Source organism: Netta rufina, assembly GCF_964035555.1.
Source record: "Netta rufina genome assembly, chromosome: 3".
In the NCBI taxonomy this organism is placed as follows: Eukaryota; Metazoa; Chordata; class Aves; order Anseriformes; family Anatidae; genus Netta; species Netta rufina.
Window position 1 is genome coordinate 34,014,765 of NC_140125.1, and position 12,230 is coordinate 34,026,994.

Consider the following 12,230-nt stretch of genomic DNA (forward strand, 5'->3'; position numbering starts at 1 on the left):
CTATATAGATAAAGAGAAAGCAAGTAACATCATTTTGATTTCCAAATATTTTAGTTTTTAATGGTGAATTTCATAAAATGAACTTCATGAATGTCTTGAACACACTATATGGAAAACAATTTATTTGCTGTGCTTTAAGATGTTCTGTAAGCTGCTGCTTCCAGGACAAACATTTATCTTTTGTTCACAGCCCTAGAACTTGCAGCGAGTGAATGGCTATCTATTTCTCTATTAACTATATAAATTTATACCACCTTTTCTTGTCAAAACTGACGTAGAGTGGATTGTTTCAAGTCAGAAAATAAGTTGAAAAGCAACACATTTTTATTTAACTGTGTTTTGCTTTTATAAGCCAGATGAAATTTGAAATTAAAGCCTGTATGTTAAGGCCCAACCAAGCAGTAACCTATCACAAGCATTTGAATTAAAAAAGCTGCAGTAAGTCTTCCTCAAATTTTAACTAATAAGTTAGATATGAAAGTAGGATAATAAGATGTTTGTAAGACCTCAACTTAAGCTTGGCAAGTACTCTACTTCATTATACTATGAGCTGCACTGAGTAGCAAAATGAATTTCAACCTTTGCAGTGAAGACATCCTCAGAAGCCATCTTCCTGCACCAAGGATTTACTCCTAGCTGTGTTAGCTCTCAGACTTGCTCACACCAAGGTTTGTTAACCTTTCTGAGTGAACGTTTCCATCATTTCACTCCATTTTGAATGCCCATGAAGGTATGGCCTCCCTCCTCGTTCTCCTCTTCCTCCTCCTCTGTACGCAAAGAAAGAGCTCAGAGGTGATGGCCAATATTATGTTCCCTCAGGATCTGAACAGGTGCTGAAGTAACTACAGGTCCAGGCAGGGCAGGAAGCAATATGGCATCCCACACCCTTCCCAGCCGCCCAAGTGTAAAGCTCCGAGCCCACTCTAGGCAGGCATACCTGGGCAACCCCTGCCTGCCCACGCGTGGCGTCCAGTGCTCCCTCACATCTGCCTGACCCCCGAGATGCCCGTTTTTCTCCCCGGCGCAGCTGACGAACAACCCGCGGTTCACACGCCCTAAGCCCCTCACAAACAGAGCTCAGGGCGAAAACCGAGCTCGGGCGGGAGCCCCTCGCCTCAACAACGAGGCCACCGGGAACGACCGCGGTCGCTAACGGCGACGGCTCCACCCCCACGCTACTGCTACTGCTGCTAGTACTGCTACTAGGGCTAGTACCACTGCTAGTGCTAGTGCTACTGCTACTAGTGCCACTGCCGCGCCTGCGCTGCGCCGCCCCCTCCCGGCGTGCTCGACGGGGCCGTGATGGCGGCTCCCTGCCGCCGATGCCCGCACATGGGCTGAGAGGAGGGCACGGGCTGAGGGCAGGGCGGCGGGACCATGCTGGCCTTCGAGCGCGCCCTGCTGAGGGGCTTCCTCAGCGCCGCCGAGTCCTTGGAGTGGAAGCAGGGCGATGTCTCGGCGGCAGGTGAGCGGGGCGGAGGGGAGGGGAGGGGAGGGGAGGGGAGGGGAGGGGGGAGCGGTGCCCGCCTTGCCGTGGGGGTCCCGGACGCGGCTCCTGGGGTCCCCTAAGGCGGGCACTGGGCTGGGCTGTGGGGGCACTGCTGCTCCTGGGGGCACCGCCGCTCCTCAGGCTTCGCCCCGGGGCTGTCCCTGGCTTCCTCGCGACCGGAGCGAGTGAGGCACCTGCCTGCCGCGTGTGGCAGCGGCGAGAAGCTCCCTGCTGTAGCAAAGCGAAAAAAATGTGGAGATAAAGACTCCTTTATCTGTACCCCGAGCACATGCTGAATTTTGGAAAAGAGCTGATCTACTCAGCTCTATTTCCTTATGTTTAGATGTAGAGCTTAGGGATATGGTTTAGTGGGGACTGTTAGTGTTAGGTCAGAGGTTGGACTCGATGATCTTGAGGTCTCTTCCAACCTAGAAATTCTGTGATTCTGTGTGTGATTCTGTTAATTCTTATTTAACTGTAATTCTTGTATTTTCTGAAAATGTCAGGTGGTGTGACTGACATCTGGCAGGTCTTTCATAGCTTCCCACTGAATAGTGTACACTTGTGGTTTTATTTTATTTTATTTTATTTTATTTTATTTTATTTTATTTTATTTTATTTTATTTTATTTTTTAAGTAGTGTGCTGTGATAAGATGTGGAGAGTGGTATTGAAGAAAGCTGTCTTGCCATAGAGGTAGAAAATGGCAGGGGTTGTGATGGTTTTTAGTCATCGCTTCAGTGGGCCCTGAAAGTAAAAGTTAAAGACTGTGACCTTGAATTTGTATGGTGTCTTATAAGAAAATAAATAGAGAACCAAGATCAGATTTTATATGCTTACAGTTATGTTGTACTGTTTCTAGAAAGAAAAACCTCAGTATTCTTCATTAGTGTTCTCAGGGCCAAGGGTTATTCTACAAAATACAGTGCTACCTGTTTGGACGGCTGTAACATATAAATAAGTTGTCACTTTGTGAAAGAAATTCTCCCCTAAAGTACTGATGGGAGAAAGTTTCACGTTATTTATGTTTTACGTGAGGATGTGACGTCAGTAAGGCCCCAGAACCATTCTTAATCTTTTGTATATGCCCTTACAGGTACAGCTTGAAATGTTTTACAATCATTTACCACAAAAAAAAAAAAAAAAAAAAAAAAAAAAAAAAAAAAAGACTTCTTATATCAGGTGGCTGGTCATTGTTGCAAAGAACAAAAGTAAATTGTGCTCAGCAGCCTGGTCTGTAGAGATTAGGAATGAATGTGTGTCCATCACCATTCCTACCAAATCATCTGTCACTGCTATTGAAGTTGATTTCTGTGCTCAGTCTTCAGTCGTGTCCGAGACTGAGAGCACTTGGTTTTGCTGGGGGTTGGTGTTTGGTTAGCTTCCGTGTGCAGCTGTAGCTGGTGTGGATGTATACCTGTGCTGGCATTAAATAGGCTAGCTTAGGCCCTAATATTAGGGTAGCTATGGTAACACTGAGTGCACAGGAGCTGCAGTCCACAGCTGGAATCACAGGTTAATATGGCAGGTATCCTATGCAGACCTCTGCATTTCCTCACCTGCATTACAGCATCTGCATTAGCTAGTTGACAACTAGTTAGTATGTCTGCATGAGCTGCAGTGTAGACAGGTACCAATTTCTCTAAGAATAGAAGGTGTTAACGTGCTGAAACTGTTCTAGCAGACAGCTGCTGGATTGGTCGCAATGTAGCGTGCTTGGTGAAAGAAGGGAAGATACCTTCTGCGAACAAAGCCTGGGTCAAGAATACTTCATGAGTTTGAAGCTTCTTAGGAGTTAAATGTATAGCACTTTGTGAATTCTGTTTGCCTTGAAAGGATTAGGCAGAGAAACATTCATGGATTCATATCCACCTCAGTAGTTAATCTGAAGAATGAGGTAATAAACTTACAGGAAGATAATACAATTTTATCTTCAGAAAAGTACTGTCCATTCTTTTGAATATTCTAAGCATTTAAAGTGAGGGCTGTGTATTTCATGGTTATACATGGGTATTCATGGAACTCTGTAAGTATTGAACCATTGTTATTTGCTGCAGTTTCCCTGAAAGAATCCTTAAGTCTTTGAAATTGTCTCTCCCACAGGATTTTACCATCACACACTAACAAAAAAGGTTTTGGAGGAAGAAAACCCTCCTATGATAATTGTCAGTGTATGTATTTGAAAGGCTATCCATATATTTCCCCTGAAATTCCTGTGCAATTTTTATGCTTTACATTCATCTGGCAGTTTGTATTTCATTGTCACGTTAATACAAGTTCTGTAAAATTCATTTTGGATTAAGGTGACCCCTGCTACTGCTGTTCTTCAGTTTCAGTGCAACTGCAGTTTTCTGGCGACTTAAATGATAATTCAGTACTCGAAAGGGGAGAGGTATATGTTTTGGTTGGAATAGCTCTTGTAGGATGAAATTCTTTCAAATTTAACACTGATTTATTTTCCTTTCTTTTTTTTTTTTTTTTTTTTTTTTATTATTTCCAGAAAGTGGATCACTGTTGCAGTTGATTTTTGATGGGAAATATGAAGCAATATTTTCAAATTCAGCTATCCGGAATGTTTTCAGTGCATCTTCTGTGTCAGAGGAGAACATTGAAAGTTACCTGGAGAAACAGATCCTGACATACCTGGACTGTTCCGCAGAGGTTGATAACGTGGAAAGGTGGAAATCATTATTTATTATATGGAAGATTAATAGAGGCAATGTTTGGTTTTCCAAAAGGCATTATTTGTTTTGTAGTATGTGTCATAGGGCTTCCAAAGTTCTTGATCTGAGAGAAAAATACAAAATTGATTTCTCAAGTTGTTCCTCCCACTTTCCTGGGGCATCTGTTCATTATCATTGTTTCTTTCACTGGATAGTGTTCTGATATGAAGGGTTGTTGAAAACACTGGCCTTATTTATGGTGACTACCTCTGAAGCTGCTGGTATAAAGAAACCAAGAAATGTAAATTCATGTTGCCGAGTGTCTTGAAACAGTTTGTTAACAGTTTTCTCTGCAACATTGTGTTACATTAATGTGAATACTTGAAGTACCATGTAAAGTTACTGTGAAAGTAATGTCCATATTTCTGAGTCTGGTTCATAGTAAGGTTGTTTTAATGTAAACTCAGTAAGTTATTCATGGCTGGTATTTATGGATTAGTTATTTTCTTCGTAAGACTCACTAAGATGGATTTTAGCCTGTTCATTATTTACTTGGAGAATTATAAACACCGAAGTCAGACTCATTAACAGCAAGAATTAGCGTATGGAGTACAGTTAGAGTGAATCTCTTGCATTATGGATAGTAGAAGCAGAAAATTATGTACGTATAATTTAAACATGAGTATAGGAACAGGTTTTAGCAAAGGGTAAGAGAACATAAAAGTATAAAGGAAGTAAGAGGAAGGTAACGTATTGCCAAGAAGCATGGCTGAATACAAATGTGTATGTTTTAGTATGAGGCATGAAAATGATTTTTTGCTAAAATGCCAGAGAGAAACAAGTAGTTGGCACCTCTAAATTACCTAGGCTTGTTAGCAACACTGATTGTGGCTATATAAGAAAAATATATATAATAAAAGATTATCTGATAGTCTGATATCTCACGCGCTCCTGTTTTCTGATCTGGAATGTATAGAGATTGTTACTGTGCATTTTGTCTCTAGGTATTTTTTTTCCTGTTTTTATTTATTTATTTTCTTTTTTATATTCTTTTGGAAAGAATTAATGCAACTTTTGCACATGATCTTTTAATGCCTGTGGTGAAAATGTGTGTTGTTGTTTTATTTATTTTTTCATTTTGAAGGAAAAAAATCCTTCTTCCCTTTATAGGATTTTAATAGAAAAAATCCCTATTTTTCCTATAAAGGAAGTACAGCAACTTCTAAGTTCTAGCTCAGAAAAATCATTAAGACACTGGCTTTCCTCTGACTTCTAGTAGACTTCTTACTAGTGGGGTCTTACTTCAAATACATGCTTTTTTGCTGAACTGAGAACTATAATTCTAGAAATTAAACTCTGTGAGTTGAATTCAGTCAGGATCAGAAAGTTGGATAATGCTAACCTTATTCTTTTAACACAATATAAACACAGTACAAAGTATGGTTTTATAATAGTATTAAAAGAACTCTTAGGGAGTTCTTTTTGTGAAGCTAAAAGGGAGCAGCCTGAAGGCAAAACAGCTCAGACTTTGTAGCTAGATTATAATTTCTTTGGACGTAGCCTGTCAAGTTCTCTACTTCCAAATCCATGGTTCTATAAGGAAAATATTTAACAGTATTTCAAAACTTGCTGCAACTTTTTCTTTCACTTTGACTGCTTCTGTCCTTCCCCTGCCAGACATATTTTGGTATGGCACTTTTAACCTCCATAGATTAAAAGTGAAGCGTCCAAGTATATTTTGCAATAAACCTACAAAATAGAAGGTGTTTCTTTTTTTCTGCTACAGCTACTCAATTCAAAGGCTATTGCTTATCTTCTACAGGAAACATAGCTTCATACCTGTATTTGAAGTCAGCAGAATTGTGGAGGAAGAAGTTATAGTGTATAAATGCTAAACAAGTGGAAGGGGAGAGTCTCTGGTGTTGTCAAGACTTCTGTTTGAAAGAGGTGTATTTTTGTCTGAGGTAGTTTCCTTCTAGAGACCAGGAGGAAATAATCTGCAGGACACAACAAAAATATTTCAGGAGAGTTTCAAAAGAGCTTGAAAGTCTATTAAAATGTTTGATTCTAAAACCTAAAGGAACAAGGAAATGATGATGAACACTTGTTTTAATTGTCCATGTATTCACTGCTACTACCTTATTCAAGATAGCAATGAATGTCAGACTTTCCAAAACAAGTCCTTGCAATAAAGCTTGGTTTGATTTCCTGACACATATTTCTTCAGGATGCTTACAGTTTGTTAACTACTGTGCTTTGCATTTTAAAAAATAAAAGTGAAGAAATTCTTGCTGTTTCTGCAACTTGCTTTGATGTATTTAAATTGAAAAAATAACTCTTAAACATCTCTAATTTTGTTTCAACTTCTCTTCTGTAATTTGTCTTCACATTTAAAAAAAAAAAAAAAAAAAGCAATCTATAACCTACTTGTATCTAAAGCATAGCCTTACTATTGGTATTTATTTGAAAAATGGAGTGTTATATGCAAATCCATTACTTTTTTTCAAGTATCAATGCTCTGTCATTTCTGAGTTTGAGAAAATATAAGTAAAGCAATATGAATATTACAGTGGAATGTATTTAAGCATCTGGTTTTACATCATGGATCCCAAACCTACTTGAGTTGGTGTAAAGTGTTTAAAAAAATACATGGAGAAAGTATGAGTGAGATGAATGGCTCTCTGTATCTAAGGAAATTAGAAGAAAGAAATGAACCTATATATAGGTCACCGTAATAAGTGGAACACTGGCAGCAGTGCCTCTCTTGCTTTTCAGGCAGCACAGAAGAGCAGTTTTAAGGCAGCACTTGGGAGGTAAGCACTTGCAGTTCTGCATTCTAAGCATGAAGGGCAGTCAGAGATGGAATGGAAAAAAAAATCTTGGAAGAAATTAAGTGATAGGTGAGGGACGCTAGCCTTATTTGCAGGGATTAGAGTTTAGAAGTAGCATTCTGTTTCAGAATGAGTGTTAAGGGGACTGCAGGTTGGTCACTAGTCGGAAACTGAAGACAGCAACAAGAAAAAAACAACTGATGATGACAAATAAGACAGTGGAAAGAGAATCACAGCCAAAGTAATGGAATTGCATATAATTTGCAGAGCCCTTCTGCATGGTTACAAAAGCATTTAGACATCAAGCAACTTTGCCTACCATAGAAAGATTTCAATAAAGTTCTTAAATATGTATTTTGGTTGTAGGAATTATAAAAATAGAGTAAATGATAAAATAATGAAAATGAGTCTTTGAAAGACTGAAGAGTTGTTGAACTGCAATGTCTCAATTGATTATTCTGTATGTTATCTTTCCTTTTAGAAGCTTTGAAGCTTAATTTATAACAGAATAAATAGTGCATGTGTCATTGTTTTGTGCCTAATGTTAATAATTCAGTGTGCAGTAATTGTCACTGCTTTGTTTTTGAGTTGATTGGAAGTTTAGTGGTAACCTGAGATACACATCCAAATACTATTTGGTGGTAGATAGTTACCAGCTGAATAATGACAACTATAAAATCTAATTGACAAGAGCTCTTTATACCAGTCCTTTTTCTGAAGGCTCTTGTGTTTCTTTTTCTTTGTCTTTTTTTTTTTTTTTTTTGGATTCGTGCACTCTACACCATTGTTATACATCTTCTGACACATTCTTGCCCACCAGCTGCTTCTGTGTGGCTTTTTCTATTGGACTTTGTTTTTTGGAGTTGTATAATGCTTTATCTCTTTGTTTCCATTTGGAGGACTCCTGCAGCTTTAAGTCCATGTTTCACAGCAAAAGGATGACAAGTTTTTTTCCACTGAGCTCCTTAAAATACCAGTTCTTATGTTATATTAGACTAGTACAGTTAGAACATTATTGTAGGTAGGAGGCATGTTATATATGTAGTATGTAACAAGGCCCGTGTTGGCATATGACTGATTATAACCCAGTAAGGTCACAAATCCCAAAGAATCCTAAAACAAACTAAAAAATCTTCCTAAAAGTTTCCTAAAAGTCTACACCTGTTAAATCAGTCATTAAATTCTGAGGGATTTTGCCCTGCTTTCTGCAGGCCACATAGGTTATTACTGTAGGTACATAAAGAAATAGTATCATAAGGGTATTAGTTGAGTAAAATCTTCTAAACAAGAAAATTTTATACACAGTTCCAGGAAGGCAACAAAGTCTTGTAATTCCATTTTTAAATAAAATACTGTGTTTGCAATGAAAAAGCATGATTGAATGAGATAACATTTGCTGCCGAATTATCCGAACCAGCTCTGAGGTGATACTTCTGAACTTTATGACACTTGTTTGATTGTTTTGTTCTCAGAGGGAGTGAAATTAAGCAGCTGTGTAAAAGCAACAATAAATATGCTGTTTTGTAGCGTATGGTAATGCAGCAACTTCTCTTTTGAAATGTTGAGGTTTAGATACAAGAAAATGCAACTGTCTGGTTGGCAAACAGCGATAATCTTCATCCGATGCTAATCTCCCACTTGTATCTAATAGGCACAGCCTTAAATTGTAAAACATTTGATTTAACTCTGTTTCCAAAATATTTGTCATTTGTTACAACCATCATATTTTCAAACCTTTCAGTTTCCCATGAGCATTTTTGAATTCTATGCTAACTATATTTTCGTGCTGAGAGGGGTGGATTTTTAAGGCTGGATGTTTTGAACTGGTGTGGAATTAATCAGATCTTGCATTCCTAATTAAAAGAATGATCTATTGCTAATTGTTTTCCTTATCTATATTGCAGGCAGAGGCTGATGTTTTTACTTGGTGTGGGCAGTTTGCAGCTCTTCGTTCAAAGCAATTGGACCGGGCCTCCTGTTCAGTTACAGCTGCAGGACTTTTTGCCATCTGCATTGTTGCAGAAATTCAGTGAGGTATGCTTGAGTTATAATAAGCTGTCCTTTTACAGTCACTTCTATTTGTGAATAACCCACTTATCCAGAGAATACATATCTATGAGGTCCAGGGTTAGAATTAATTTCCTTGAGTGTGAACAAGCTGCTGTTGCGAGCATCATCAACTGTGTAAGTTTTTTAAGCACTATCCTAAAAGTAGCTAATGTTTGTCTACTTCAACTTAATAGATTTCCTTCTGGAAATGTTGGTTTTGAATATGGAAGATACTTACTGTGCAGCAGCATCTGCTTGAAGGATGTTTGCTGTCAATAAGCTGTTTGTTTTGGAATGTGTTCTTAGTTGGACCAGAGAAAGATACTTATAAATGACTTAGAAATTTTCCTTGGAGCAAGGTAGAAGATGGATAACTTGCATATAGCAGACTATCTGGTAGGTGCTAAGAGGACAGCAGATTTGTATGCTAGTATCCTTCTAGGCTCATGGATGATGCCAGCTGAATTGTGGAATTGGTAGTTCCCATGAGCAGTGTAAATGCTGTAAATTGTGGAATAAGGGGAAGTTTGACAAGTAGATAAGAAGCTTCATGTAACATTAATGTAACGTCTGTTACATTATTGTGGTGTGTTTTTGCAGGAATAATGTAACTCATGAATACCTGCCATAGTTCGTAGTTTCATTTGCAAGGTTGCATTTCTAAATTACTTAGTTTGGATACTGTATCTATCCCTTTTTTTAAAATATAGATGGTTATCAGTGTGGTATATTTTAGAGATGGCATGGTGTGTATATGTATAGGCTTATTTTTTTGCTTGGTTTTTGAGATCAGAAATTAAATTGCTGTCAGACTATAAGGAGTTCAGACCTATAAAACATAATGTTCATAACTTCTATCAACCATCCCATTTATTGTCTATATTAATGGACGAATGAGATGCTAATTATCTGTTGAATAAGGGAATGTGTGTCTCCTGTTTAGTTTGTCTTATGGCTGTGAATGCAATGCATTGACGGATGTTTGCATATGCAGAATATGCGTATTCCAGAATCTAAATCAGCAAGAGATGAAAAAGGAAAACAGACATGAGCATTGTTGATTTCTAATGAGTACTGCATCAGACCTTGTTAACTGGAAGGTTTAACTAGTTCTGCATTCAGGCAAAAGAAGTTTAGTTTTATGTATACTATTGCTATCTGTAGCATCTGAGAAGTTTTTTCCAAGAGCACTAAACAGTTGTGCTAAAATATCTATCCAGTTTTCTTTTGTTAAACATCTTAATTCAAAAGCTGTCATATGCTTTGAATTATTTTTATGCAGATACTTTTATGTTCAAGGATTCTTAGTATATAAACACTCCATAAAAACAAACATCTCAATAAACTGATATTTTTGTGCTTCTTTCAATCCAGCTTTTCTTTCTCGCATGCACAGATACTCAAAAAAAAAAAAAAAAAAGTGGGTTAAAAATACAGCTCTCATTTTCTCCATTTCTAATGTAATCATCTATATTCTGTCATCAATACTGGTATAAATTCTTTTTTAATAAGCTTTCAATTTTTCAGACTGAAATGATCTTTTTCCCATGTCAAGGTTAAAAACAAATAAATAAACAAATAGTTTCATTTCTGCCCTCAGATAACTGCTGAATGCATCATTAATTTTACTTTCTTATGAGTGCATTAAGACTGCATAAGAATATAATTAATTTCAGTGAAGAGCACATCTGATATTTGAGATATTCAAGGCCCATCTGGACACCTACCTGGGCAGCCTGCTCTAAGGAACCTGTTTTGGCAGGGAGGTTGGACCTGATGATCTTTCGAGGTCCCTTCCAACCCCTACAATTCTGTGATTCTGTGAAATCATAAAATAGCCTGATTTAGATGAGTTGCTAGTTGGTGCCTCTTGGATGTCTTCCACGAAAAATATTCATGAGTATGTGTACTTTATTTCCCATCCTCCAAATTGATTCCAGCCTTACTTCTCCGTAAGTTATGGTTAAATTCATGTACTCCATTAGGGTTCCATTTTATGTCCTGCAGAACTGTTTTGTGCTTTTATTTTAAGAGTCCATGCCTAAAAACAGTTCAGTAATTTCTAAACAGAAAAGCAGCTAGTGTTTTAGTTCTTAGGTGACTGAGTTTTCTAAAATTCCTTCAGGACTTTATCGTTCCAATTAAATACTCTTGCTGAGTTTTTTTATGGTAAGTGACTTATGTTAAAGCAAGATTAAAAACAAACAAAAAAGCCTGTATTTAAATTAAATGGATTATCAGATCTGTCTTCAAACTCACTGGGATTAGGCTAAAACATTTTTATTTTACAGTAAGTGGGATAAGTTCCTCGTGTTTTTGAAGTACTGTCACTGTCTCTGTGCAGGTAAGGGAATGAAAGGTGCACAACTGTTTAGGTTGCAGTGTGTTTTATCCTGACCTAAGTTTGAGAGTTACAGAGTATTGTTTGTTGTCTAATTTCATATTCACAAGTAGGATATATTGGTATCAGCTAGAAACTCCATCTGGAAGAAGATCCCAATACGCTAATGCATAATACTTGTAAATAACTGGTAGGAGTCCTCCAAATACATTTATCAACAGCTCCTGCTGGCCTTTTTGTAACTTCCAGCTTGGTTCCAAATAATGAGTTTTGAAATGCATTTGAGTAACTTTTTCTCCTGATGTTTGTATTAGTGCTTCTTTTATGCATGATATGATCCTTTTGCTGGAAGATTGAAGCATCACCAGGCTTCTGTTGATACAAATAGCCATGTTCATAATTCATATGAAAAATAACGATGTGCTGTGTAGCAGTAATGTCTCAAATCCAGTATGATCCCTTATCCTTGTAAACTTTGTTAACTGAAACTGTTGGGAGTCCTTTGTGATCCAGACCTGTATTCTTGGCTTCCATTAGCATGAACTGGCCATAAAGATGAGAGCTGAACCTTAGGTTAACTCATGTGCTGTTTGAATACCAGTGACCAGCATGATGAAGACTATGAAGATTCTAACAAACCTTTCCCTCTTGTGGGGTGTATAAGGAGGGATGGTAAAAGCTAAACACGGAGGCAGTCTTGTAAGCAGAGGGAGTTTGTTGAAGTAACCTACAAACTTGCCATACATTCCCTTGCTATGTATATGTAAAATAAATAATTCTTAATGCTACCATTGGAAAATTCTTCCTTCTTCAACAACTCAGCAATGTCAGACCTTACAGGGAATACAAGCAAGCACA

At 37.8% G+C, this 12,230-nt stretch overlaps 1 protein-coding gene across 2 annotated transcripts in view; it reads left to right on the forward strand.

Annotated features, from left to right (window-relative positions):
* The first annotated feature begins 1,286 nt into the window (after positions 1 to 1,286).
* The window catches only part of TTC27 (tetratricopeptide repeat domain 27), a 111,333-nt gene continuing 100,389 nt past the window's right edge, over positions 1,287 to 12,230 (forward strand). For both annotated transcript variants that reach the window (XM_084284974.1, XM_084284975.1), the window contains exons 1-3: positions 1,287 to 1,465; positions 3,989 to 4,166; positions 8,887 to 9,016. In XM_084284974.1, the coding sequence (XP_084141100.1) occupies positions 1,378 to 1,465; positions 3,989 to 4,166; positions 8,887 to 9,016 (396 nt within the window). In that variant the 5' untranslated portion in view covers positions 1,287 to 1,377. The remainder of the gene's footprint in view (positions 1,466 to 3,988; positions 4,167 to 8,886; positions 9,017 to 12,230) is intronic.